Source organism: Canis lupus, chromosome 13 (genome assembly GCF_048164855.1).
Source record: "Canis lupus baileyi chromosome 13, mCanLup2.hap1, whole genome shotgun sequence".
NCBI lineage: Eukaryota > Metazoa > Chordata > Mammalia > Carnivora > Canidae > Canis > Canis lupus.
In genome coordinates, this window is record NC_132850.1 from 49,985,673 (window position 1) to 49,999,389 (window position 13,717).

Consider the following 13,717-nt stretch of genomic DNA (forward strand, 5'->3'; position numbering starts at 1 on the left):
CATGAGGAAAATGCAAATCAAACTCACAATGAGGTATACACCTACCAGAATAGCTAAAACCAAAAAGACAAAAGGAAACAAACAAGTGTTGACAAGAATATGAAGAAAAAGGAACCCTCAGCACTGATGCCACCAATGTATATTGGTACAGCTACTGAGGAAAACAGTATGAAGGTTTTGAAAGTATTAAAAATAAAAATACCGTATGATCCAGTAATTCTGCTAGTGGGTATATACTAAAAAAATCAAGAACAATAATTCGAAAAGATATGTGTACCCTATGTCTATAGCAGCATTATGTATAATAGCCAGTATAGGGAAGAAACCAAAGTGTTCATCAATAGGTAATGTTGAATTTTTAAAAATCTCCTTAAGGAGTCTAATTTGGTGAATGGCAACTTTAAGTAAATGAGTAGATTGATATATGTGTGTTTTAAAAAGACAATAAGACTGCTTGAATATTTTTGCAACCTCTTATAAGTCTACAATTTTTCAAGTTAAAGTTAAAAGAAGGCAGCCTGGGTGGCTCAGCGGTTTAGCACTGCCTTCAGCCCAGGGCCTGATCCTGGAGACCTAGGATCAAGTCCCGCATCAGGCTTCCTGCATGGAGCCTGCTTTTCCCTCTGCCTGTGTCTCTGCCTCTCTCTCTCTCTCTCTCTCTCCCTCTCTCCACACCCCCCCCCCGTATCTCTCATGAATAAATACATAAAATATTTTTTTAAAGTTAAAAAGAAATCAAATAAACAGATGTTAAACCTAGACAATGCATAATATTTCATTATATTTTTCATTATTATCTAAGCTGTCTATAATAAACATGGATCACTTTTATAACTAGAAAAAAAACATTTATTTCAAATAACGGAAGTGACCATCAATCCAAAAAAACAGCAAAGATAAAAAAATTGAAAAGATAAATTGGATAATTCATCATAATTAACCTTAAAATTGGTAGTTTAGGACTCTAATATTAAATTTTCAAATCTGTTTCATATTCCTTCAGAACTGTGAAGCATATGTTGAACAATATATTATTTCAAAAGCAAACACTTCAATGATTCACTAATGCTAGAATATATTTAAATCCTTCATCTAAAATAAAAATATAAATAGAATATGTTTTTTGTTACAAAAAGAAAAAATACATAGATTGCTATATTAAGAATCAAGTCTTTTCATGGCCTTTTTTTCACAAAAACATCTGTTTTTATTACTTCAAAAACGCTGACTGGCCACTAGTTTGCAGTTTCATTGGAAGTTAAGTGAGTTTTATCGTATGGTACACAAAACAAAGGAACATTAGTCAAAAAGATATTAAGAAATTCTTACTGAAGTGGATTTTAATTTCCATAGATACCTAAAAATTAAATTATTATGTGACAAAATCAATTACAAGTTTTACAAATCTGTCATGAGTTTAAATAAACTACTTTGATAGACAAATTTTTTAATAAAAATGTTGTTGTAAAAACTGTACACGCAATACCTATACCATAAACCCTGTTTTATAAACAGGGTTCAATGTTTTGCACAAGATAAATTTTAATAAACATTCCTTTTACAGCTGTTACGATTAAGAAATGAAGTTAAGATGTACACCTCATCAATGATGTCATGACACTTAAGGAAAATCTACATAAATCAAAAGCAGAAGATACCAAGGATACCCCACTCCATTAATAATCATGCAATGAACTAAAGAGATGTGCATTTCAGATCTACAGTGTCACCAATCCACTTATAATAAATGAAACAAGTCAGCTATTTTACAACCACAAATGGTATATTAAATATATGACAACATCTCTTTTTGCAGGAGGAAGTAACTAGCAGTAGATAAAGTTCAGGTATATCATTAAAGACGGCATAGCATGAATTAAAGGCTGAATATAGATAACCTTTAGAATATAAGCTGTCTAGGAAAAAATATGCATCATATACAACATTCTTGAGGATTTAAGAGCAATATAGTTAAAAATATATGACACATGGGTATGCCTCAGTTAATTGGATTTTTTTATATATAAACAAAAGGAATTATTTTTTTATGAAAATAAGACTAGTATTTAAAAAAATACATGTTTGGTGTCTTGAATCTCATATGGAACATCTGAATAAATACATTTTCTCTATTAAAAATTTAATAATAAAATTTGTTTAAAATATTTGTTTCTATTTCAGTATATCATTATGTTTTATATTACTATACAATATTGCAAATCATAAGATGATAAAGATTAAAATGAAAAACTGTACTAGATAAAGCATAAAACTAAATAGCTCAGAATAAAGCTGCTGTGTTTGACAAAGATTAAATCCTATTTACACATTCTACAGAAATCTAATAAAATTTGAGCTAAATACATAGATTTCAGATTAAGAGATAAATTGACTAGATCTGGATTCTAGTTTTAACTATGGGTTATCTCCTTTTTATGCTGTTTTCTCCGTCATAAAATGAGAGATAACAGTTCTACTTCAGGGATTTACTGTAAGGATTAAATTAGTTGAAACCTACAAAGCATCCACAACAGTTCTTCACACAACATAAAGGACTCACACAGTATGAGTTACTGTTGTCACCATTATTTCTCATCTGATCTATGTGCATGTGTAAACGTGTGCACATGCACATACACACATACACACAGTCTCAGTCCAAACACTTTCTTCTCTTGCATAACAGTGTTTTAGAAGTATTTTCCCTCTTCAATTCCATGTTTTCTCCTTCCTCATTCTCTCTCATTCATATAAGAACATATATAACACAACTACCATCATAACTAAAAAAATTTTTTAAAGAATGAACTACAATCTCAACAGAGTTACAAAGTAACTTCTCCATATCAATTAGAAAGGACACTAAGGAATAAGATACAGGTTAGAATGATAGGCTGAAATGGCAATTAAGAACTTTTTTCTTCTATTTCTAAAAAATTAGCAAACAAAAAATTTATAAGCAAAAAAAAGGAAACTTAATAAAGTTTTTAATAACCAAGCAACAAAAAGAATATAACATACAGCATCAAATATTAAATAATTGGTTGCCATGAAGAAAATAAACCTACTGGAACTAGGGCTAAGGGTGCAGCAAAGTTTAGTTCTTAACCATGCCCCACTTGCCCAAAGCAACACTGTTCATTTGACAAAATTCTGGGAAATGTTCTTAACACCTTCATATATGGAGAGAAACAAACTGAGAAGGTATTACTATTCCTTGCATCTTCTAATTGAAGATAAAAGCCTACAGTGTAAAACCTACAGTGTAAAAACTGATGAAGCATGAAGCAAGGAAGAAAAAATATAGGGCTGACTTCCCAGGACAGAAATAGACTCAAGATTACTTTCTGAAATGATGGATAATTATTTAAAACCTAATCACATTTTTCCCTGATGAGAATTGTCCATAGCTTCTAATAAGATGGAACAAACTTGGCAGAAGATTGTTAAAAACCCTACAAAAGAATATAAACTTAGGTGTGTTAAGAAAACCTCCTCGCCTATTTCAAAGATCTCTCCCTCTCTTCATGATAAGCTGTATAATATCAGATAAATATCAAATCGCAAGAATCAGACTATAGTTCAGAAGGAGAAAAAATTAGCTTTATATACAGTGGAGAGAAGGGAAGAAATCATGAAGATATTGTTTGTCTAAACGAATAGACTATCTAAGCAGAACATTCTAAGCGTAAACAAGATGAAAAATAAAAGCACGGTAGTGACACAAACATATATCACTAATCCATGAATACATAAAAAATAAGCTAAATAACAAAAATTTTTATGTAAAACTGAAAGATTCTATACAAATGACTATGAATCCTGAGAAAATGTAACAAAAAAAGGAAATACCCCATGATTATCTTCAAATGAAAATAACAAAAATATAATAAACACACAAAAATAAAAGTTAAAATAAGTGAACAAAATGAAAAGTTGAAGACCTAAATAAAAACAAAATATAATCATTAGAGACGAATAAATTACAAATATCAGGAACAAAATGAAACACTAAAATTGTAATTACTGATGACTAGAGATCAAAGAAAGTAAAAAAAGAAGTAACTGATAAGACAAAAAGACATATCTGACTGATTATGTTGCTAACTAAAGAAAAAATAAAAGTGAAAAAACACTAAAATATTTCAAAATCTAATTTCAAGAACTGAAGAAAATGTGAATTTGCAGATAATAACAAAAGACCATGTTCCAAGAAAATTTGATAAATGATGTTCAATACTGAGCCATTACTGCTGTTAAGGAGATGAACTTCATGGGCAAATAAAGAAATATCAGACAGAATAGAAGCAAATCAATTGAGGGCTAGAATTAAGAAACTGTGAATAATAGAAGGGGAGTACTGAATCCACTTAAATATTTTCAATCGCTCAAGCACTGTCAGAATTGTGATTGTATCCTATCAAAACACCATGGACTTTCTTCGAAGAATTGGAACAAATCATCTTAAGATTTGTGTGGAATCAGAAAAGACCCCGAATAGCCAGGGGAATTTTAAAAACGAAAACCATGTCTGGGGGCATCACAATGCCAGATTTCAGGTTGTACTACAAAGCTGTGATCATCAAGACAGTGTGGTACTGGCACAAAAACAGACACATAGATCAATGGAACACAACAGAGAAGCCAGAAATGACCTCTCAACTCTATAGTCAACTAATATACAAAGCAGGAAAGTCTATCTATTGGAAAAAAGACAGTCTCTTCAATAAATGGTGCTGGGAAAATTGGACAGTCACATGCAGAAGAATGAAATTAGACCATTCTCTTACACCAGACACGAAGATACATTCAAAATGGATGAAAGATCTAAATGTGAGACAAGAATCCATCAAAATCCTAGAGAAGAACACAGGCAACACCCTTTCTGAACTCGGCCACAGCAACTTCTTGTAAGATACATCTATGAAGGCAAGGGAAACAAAAGCAAAAATGAACTATTGGGACTTAAGATAAAAAGCTTCTGCACAGCAAAAGAAACAGTCAACAAAACTAAAAGACAACCTACAGAATGGGAGATATTTGCAAATGACATATTAGATAAAGGGCTAGTATCCAAGATCTATAAAGAACTTATTAAACTCAACACCAAAGAAACAAACAATCCAATCATGAAATGGGCAAAAGACATGAACAGAAATCTCACAGAGGAAGACATAGACATGGCCAACAAACACATAAGAAAATGCTCCGCGCCCCCTGTTATCAGGGAAATACAAATCAAAGCCACAATGAGATACCACCTCACCCCAGTGAGAATGGGGCAAATTAACAAGGCAGGAAACAACAAATGTTGGAGAGGATGCGGAGAAAAGGGAACCCTCTTGCACTGTTGGTGGGAATGTGAACTGGTACGTCCACTCTGGAAAACTGTGTGGAGGTTCCTCAAAGAGTTAAAAATAGATCTGCCCTACGACCCAGCAATTGCACTGCTGGGGATTTACCTCAAAGATACAGATACAATGAAATGCCGGGACACCTGCACCCCAATGTGTATAGCAGCAATGGCCACAATAGCCAAACTGTAGAAGGAGTCTCGATGTCCATCGAAAGATGAATGGATAAAGAAGCTGTGGTCTATATATACAATGGAATATTACTTAGCCATTAGAAACAAAAAATACTCACCATTTGCTTCAATGTGGATGGAATTGGAGGGTATTATGCTGATTGAAATAAGTCAATCGGAGAAGGACAAACATTATATGGTCTCATTCATTGGGGGAATATAAAAAATAGTGAAAGAGAATAAACGGGAAAGGAGTGAAAAAATCAGAGAGGGTGACAGAACATGAGAGACTCCTAACTCTGGGAAATGAACAAGGGGTGGTGAAAGGGAGGTGGGCGAGTGGTTGGGGTCACTGGGTGATGGGCACTGAGTGGGGCACTTGACGGGATGAACACTGGGTGATATGCTATATGTTGGCAAATTGAACTCCAATAAAAAAAGAATTGTGATTTTAAAACATGAATGTTATATATTTAGACAACATGAAAATTAAAGTACAACTTTAAAATTTGGAGAGTGAACAGAAAAATAATGAAAAAAATATGAGAGGACTAATGTCCTCAGTTTTCATAATGGGCTGTGAATTGAAATATGCAATTTAAAAAACAATTGCATGAATAAACCTCTTATTTAAAAAAAAATATGCGACCGACCAGGTAATCTTTTTCATAATTTATAAACTTCTTGTTCTTTGAGAAACTACTGGGTTTTTCCTGTACAGAGACTTTTCCTTCTGTTAGAGCTTTGTATGTAACTCTTAGAGTTTACATACAAAGCTGCAATAAAAAGCCTTCTTCGTATATCCTTATATACTTATACTTTATATTTCCAAATGATATACTGATAGAATAGGATTAGTGGGCAAATGAGTATTTGTGTGTCTATATAATTATCAAAATACATATGGCCAGAATGCCTTATGTATTTATACATTTAAAATGTATATTACCACTAAAAACATAAAAAAAATACCACTGGCCACCTACACTATCTCCTTCAGCAGTACATCACTATATTTACTTATTACTCATTACTTTATCCCAATCTAAGAATAAAGAAATGAAAGATCATGATTTCTGAAGTTTACATTTCCTTTAATATTTGTTTTTATCATTTTATATATTACTGGTTACTTATATTCTTCAATGAAATTCTTGTTCAAATTCTCTGAATCTTTGGGTTATTTTTCTCTTATCATTTCATAAAAATTAATAATATAGTGAACATATTAGTTTATCAATCTTTCCATACTCCATTATGTCTTCACATGTTGCTGATATCTTTCCTCAGTTTACAGTGTTATGTGTAGTAACAGCTGTTAAGTTTTACAATTTTACACTTGCTAAGCATCTGTCTTCCTCAGAATTTTCCCTCATATACCTTATTTCCACTTTTATAGTTTTCCAAATATTTCCCAATTACATGTACTATGTCATCTTTCATTATTTCACGGGGAAGATTTTTTTTGTATATGCTGTCTTTTATAATATTAATTAGTACTGTATATCTGGAAAGGCAAGTACATCTTCAGTATTCTTTTTCATAAATCTTAGGGCTATATAAAGGCATTTATTTTCCCATATTAACTGGATATTTAGATATCTGAATATATAATTGGGAAGTACTTAATATTTGGATATTTTTAAAAGGATATTAAGGTATTAAATTACTCCACTGTTTTTCTAATGAGTGGTATGCTAATGGATATTGCACTGACTTTACATATGTGAGAAAAACTGACATTTTTGTGACATTAAAATTATTCAATTTTGACTATAAAGGTCATTATGGAGACAACTGAGAAAACATGAATAAGGACTGTGGATTAAATAATAACTAGTGTTATACAGGTTATAACCAATGTTAATTTTCTGATTTAATAACTGTAGAATTAAAACAGAAAAAAGGCATAGGAAATTCTCACTGAAAAAATTAAAAATAGAAGATCCCTCTGACTTCACCTTGCTCTCAAATTCAGAAAAACAGAAAAAGGGGGAGAAAAGCAAATGTAATAGAACTTTAAGATCACAGAATCTAGGAGAAGGGTGAATAGCTCTTGTATTACTCAGAACCTTTCTAGAAGTAACCATTTATTTCAAAATAAAACAATGATTCTCTCTCTCTCTCTCTCTCTCTCACACACACACACACACACAGAGCAACAGATACAATCCAGCATAGAATGACTTTCTAGTAGTTTATATTTTGTTTTGTATTAAGCTTTTATAGTTTTGTTCCAAACACTAACTTCATTCTTAGAGAATTTGACCCAAAACAGTATTTTTCTCTTAACTGGAAACAGACTTTATTATTGATTTCCATTTATACTGACCACTGCTGCTCAGTCATCAAATGATACAATTTTTTGCACATTAATCTTACAGCCAATAATTTCACCAAAGTCCCTATTAATTCTAGTAGAAAAATGTTTAAGAATCTCTTAGATTTTTCCTGTACCACAGCATTAGCAATCTGAAATTCTTTTTTTTAATAAATTTATTTTTTATTGGTGTTCAATTTACCAACATACAGAATAACACCCAGTGCTCATCCCATCAAGTGCCCCCCTCAGTGCCCGTCACCCAGTCACCCCCACCCCCCGCCCTCCTCCCCTTCCACCACCCCTAGTTCGTTTCCCAGAGTTAGGAGTCTTTATGTTCTGTCTCCCTTTCTGATATTTCCCACACATTTCCTCTCCCTTCCCATATATTCCCTTTCACTATTTTTTATATTCCCCAAATGAATGAGAACATATAATGTTTGTCCTTCTCAGATTGACTTACTTCACTCAGCATAATATCCTCCAGTTCCATCCACGTTGAAGCAAATGGTGGGTATTTGTCGTTTCTAATGGCTGAGTAATATTCCATTGTATACATAAACCACATCTTCTTTATCCATTCATATTTCGATGGACACTGAGGCTCCTTCCACAGTTTGGCTATTGTGGACATTGCTGCTATAAACATTGGGGTGCAGGTGTCGTGGCGTTTCATTGTATCTGTATCTTTAGGGTAAATCCCCAGCAGTGCAATTGCTGGGTCGTAGGGCAGATCTATTTTTAACTCTTTGAGGAACCTCCACACAGTTTTCCAGAGTGGCTGCACCAGTTCACATTCCCACCGACAGTGCAAGAGGGTTCCCCTTTCTCCACATCCTCTCCGACATTTGTGGTTTCCTGCCTTGTTAATTTTCCCCATTCTCACTGGGGTGAGGTGGTATCTCATTGCGGTTTTGATTTGTATTTCCCTGATGGCAAGTGATGCAGAGCATTTTCTCATGTGCGTGTTGGCCATGTCTATGTCTTCCTCTGTGAGATTTCTCTTCATGTCTTTTGCCCATTTCATGATTGGATTGTTTCTTTGGTGTTGAGTTTAATAAGTTCTTTATAGATCTTGGAAACTAACCCTTTATCTGATACGTCATTTGCAAATATCTTCTCCCATTCTGTAGGCTGTCTTTTAGTTTTGTTGACTGTATCCTTTGCTGTGCAAAAGCTTCTTATCTTGATGAAGTCCCAATAGTTCATTTTTGCTTTTGTTTCTTTTGTCTTTGTGGATGTATCTTGCAAGAAGTTACTGTGGCCGAGTTCAAAAAGGGTGTTGCCTGTGTTCTTCTCTAGGATTTTGATGGAATCTTGTCTCACATTTAGATCTTTCATCCATTTTGAGTTTATCTTTGTGTATGGTGAAAGGGAGTGGTCTAGTTTCATTCTTCTGCATGTGGATGTCCAATTTTCCCAGCACCATTTATTGAAGAGACTGTCTTTCTTCCAATGGATAGTCTTTCCTCCTTTATCGAATATTAGTTGACCATAAAGTTCAGGGTCCACTTCTGGGTTCTCTATTCTGTTCCATTGATCTATGTGTCTGTTTTTGTGCCAGTACCACACTGTCTTGATGACCACAGCTTTGTAGTACAACCTGAAATCTGGCATTGTGATGCCCCCAGACATGGTTTTCGTTTTTAAAATTCCCCTGGCTATTCAGGGTCTTTTCTGATTCCACACAAATTTTAAAATAATTTGTTCTAACTCTCTGAAGAAAGTCCATGGTATTTTGATAGGGATTGCATTAAACGTGTAAATTGCCATGGGTAACATTGACATTGAAATTCTTATTATGTCTTCTTTTCTTGCATTTACATTAACTATATTTTACACTTACAAAAACATCCAAGAAATTTTATGTAATGGTGACAGTAGGTATCACTTTTTTCTGATTTTAATAAAAATAGCTTTCTCCATTTAAAATGATGTTTAGTAAAGTTTATCATATTTAGACTGTTATATACATATTTTTCTGTTTTATTAGGGCTAGTTGCTAAAATTTATCATTTGCTTCCTTCTACATTTATTGATACCTTCACATAAGTTTTCAATTTTTAATTTGTTGATAATTTATTTTGTAGGTAAATATCTTAATATTAAACCATCTTTAGATTCCATGAGTAAATTCTAAGTAGTCACACTATATAATTCTTTCCTTATATTGTTAAATTGTTGGTTCAAGTTTTAGTTAGAATTTCATACCCGTATTCTGACATGAAATTGGTCTTCTAGAGTTTATTTTTCCAGTGTCTTTTTCATGTTGTGACAGTTGTATAAAATGTTCTGGGAGTGCATCTTTTTTTAATGTATCAGAAGAATCAGCAACATCTGAATTATCTGCTTTAACATTTTCTAAACAATTCAAATGGTACTTTTTAACTTTTTTAATTCTTAGTAAATGTGTCAAATTTTCTACTTCACTTTAGGTGTGAATTTTGGTAATTTATATAGCCACAGCACCATTAAATTCCCCCTGTGAATTCACATTTATTACATGTGTTCATGCGCAACTGCTAAGATAAGTAGTGGTCCCCAAGATGAGTCTGTCACTGTTCCCCTCTGTGAGGACTCAAAACCAAACAAAAAAGCTGTATGCTCCCTCATTTCCTCAGCTACAAATGTTAGCATGGTCTCAAACCTCAAGGGTAAAGAAACTTCATGAACTTAAGTTTCAGCTTCTCCCTAAAACCTGGAATATCTTTTCTCTACCAAAGCAATTTTTCTTCTGCTTGGTTGTCATTTCTGGTTAACTAGCTCTGCCTTGCCCAGAGAGGCCAGAAGTCCTTCACTACTCACATTATTGGAATTTTTGAGCCAAAACCCACTTATATGGTTAAGATGAGGTCAACCAAACATAGAAGCTGCCATGAGAAATTTGTAGATAAAATGGAGTTGAGAACAGAGTGCTACAGATAACTGTACTACTATCTTTCCAGAATTCCCCATGACTCTCAAAAATATGTAATTTTTTGATGATATGTGATATATCTATATGATATATAGACCATTTTACCTATGCAGTTTCCCACAGTTACCATTAAAAATGGCAAGTTCCTCAAACCAACCATGTTTCACCTACCTCAAATTCTGCATGTCTGTGAATATCCTCTGCTCGTTGCCTGCTCAGGATAAATTCAGCTTCATTTGCTACTCTTACTAGATGATCCTTCATTGTTTGGCTAAGCAACCTATAAAGAGATGAATACTGTCAAATAAATAAATGTATACACTCATATGATTAATCACTGCTCAAAGTCAATGTATCTTGTTATTGGGGAAGGAAAGGATGTTTACTCTCCTCTTCTGTCATCATGTCCAATGAAATGCCATTATGTCACTCTAAATAATTAAAGGATATAACAGCAAAAAGTTATCCTTCTGGCAATAGCAGAATAGCTTTTATCCAACTAGCTATCCAACAAAAACTAAAACTGCTGGATTAAATTTGTGTTTTAGTCTTTTTTAAGGTACTGGAGAGTTTACAAGGCAGCCACGATTTAAGGAGCCAAGATCTTAGAGAAGAAAGCACACAGAAGACATTCAGCATGACTTTTCTCATTGAAACATTTACTTTTCACAGGTGGAAATAGAGAAGCTAAACAGAAACAGTCTTACAGAGCGAGCTAGGGAGACAAAAATTGAATGTTATAAACTGCCAGGGTGGAGGGATCCTAGTGGATTATCCAGGCTTAGAGAAGGAACCCAAGTATATCTTAGGAAATAGAACAGACCAGACCTCAGAGACACAAAAACAGACTCTCAAACAACATTATAGTGAGTTGTACTTAGATTATGTGAAAGCCTAAAAGCGAAACAAAAATTTCAAAATCTCACAAGATGAGAAGAAAAATAGACATACCAATACAGGAGAACTCTATTCCAAACAAATGAAATAGGGCAACCTCTCACAAATATTTAAAACTCTCTAGCTTTGAAACAACTCAGTCCTAAATTAACATAATCAGCACCTAGTCTAACTCTTAATCAGAAATCAAAGGAAATCCTTAGTGGAAGATATCATCACCTACAGACTTACACTTACCCCTGTAATTTTAAATATAATTTCCAACAGTCAATCACCAGTTAACAGAAATGGCAAGAGACAATAAAGGAATGAAAACCAAACAGAAGCCAACTTAGACAATCAAGATAGTAAAGTTTCATATCTGAACACTGAAATAAATGTAGTTACAGTTCAGGACAACAGATTCTAAGAAAAAGAATTCCAGTAGAGATTGCAAACTCTAAAACTACTCAACAAAACAAACATGAAATTAAGAATATATTTACCAGCTTATTAATATTAAACTCAAATAAAGAAGTACTTAACTGAAGAATAGGTCAATGACAACTAAACAGAAGCATGGTAAGAAAAATAAATAACAGATACACAGAACATGATAAAAAGGTCTAACATGAACGTATCTGAAGTAAGGAAAGAAGACAAATAATTCAAAAAGAACAATATTTGAAGAGATAATGGGCAACATTTTTTGAAAACTGGGGGAAAAAAACATTGATCCATATGTTGAAGTGTTACAAACTCCAAGTAGGATCAAAGAATACCACACCTAGTCAAATCATAATAAAACTGTCAGAGGAAAAAAATCTTAATGGCAGCCAGAGAGAGGGAGAAAATGGAAGAGGTAAGGGCACTCCCCTTCCCCCCCCTTTCAAAAGAGCAAGAATAAGACTGATGGAAGCCAGATAAGAATGCAATAACCTCTATCAAGTGCTAAACAAAAAAAGCAGCTAAGAATGCTATACCCCCAAAAAACACCTTTTAACAATAAAAGTGAAAGTATCCAGAATATAAACACTATGAAGAGTCTTTTTTTCTGAAACTCCCTTATCTGCCTAGGAGTACAGTCTCCCAAAAGAATTCATCTGTCACAAGTCCTCTCCACTGAAGTTTCTCAACCAGGAAAGAATGACTTCTATTACATAGACACTTAGAAGTCAGCACCTGGATAGGAAATTGCCTAAAGGGATATTGTCACAAAACTATCTTATCTCCCATCTATTCTCCTAAGGGTTCATTTATTTTTCTTTAAAGTCATTTGTTTTCCCCTAAGTGCCCTTCTTTCTTCCCCCTCACCTATTAAGATAGTATAAAGCCTCAAAATTTAATCTCTTCAAGTGACATTTTTCTATGAATTCTCTTCAACATCCATGAATTTAAAAAGCTGTCTTTTCTCTTACTAATCTTTTCTGAATTTGTTTCACAGGCCCCCAAAGAACGAACCTAAGAGGACAGAGGAAAAATTTTTCCTCTCAGGCAAAAATAAAATAAGCACATTTAATGACAAACAAAACAGAAAGAAATTGTCAGCAGACAATCCACACTAAAGGGAGTTTTTCAGACAAGGAAAATAATATCAGATTGATGTAACACAATGAAGTAGAAAACAAAAGAAAAAGTCAACATGGGTAAATCTAAAAGAATACTGAATGTTTACAACAATTATAATAATGACTTCTAAAATTCAAAAATGTCATAATGTTTAAATGTATAACAGCACTCAAAGCAAAAGAAATTAAAAGGAATTAGTGTTGTAATGTTCTTTCATTGTCTATGAATTGGTGAAAGAAACTATTTAGGATGTTAACAACTCTAATATTCACATTTCAATCCCTAGTCAACCACTAAAGTTATCTAAAATAATGTATAACCAATACACCAATAGAAAAAAAACTGGTTAACAAAAAACATTTACCTCAAAAGAAGGGAAAAAAAGAACACACAAAACATGGAGCAAATAAAAAGGGTACAAATAACAAGAAGGTAAGTTTTAACCAAAATACCTCAGAAATATATAGGAAGGGAACAGATTTAATAATTATGTCAGTAGATTTTTTTT

At 33.2% G+C, this 13,717-nt stretch overlaps 1 protein-coding gene across 12 annotated transcripts in view; it reads right to left on the reverse strand.

Moving 5' to 3' along the window:
• Positions 1-13,717, reverse strand: part of LRBA (LPS responsive beige-like anchor protein) — a 740,528-nt gene that overhangs the window by 421,827 nt on the left and 304,984 nt on the right. For all 12 annotated transcript variants that reach the window (XM_072773570.1, XM_072773571.1, XM_072773578.1 and 9 more), the window contains one exon: positions 10,936-11,044. In XM_072773570.1, coding sequence (XP_072629671.1) covers positions 10,936-11,044 — 109 coding nt within the window. The remainder of the gene's footprint in view (positions 1-10,935; positions 11,045-13,717) is intronic.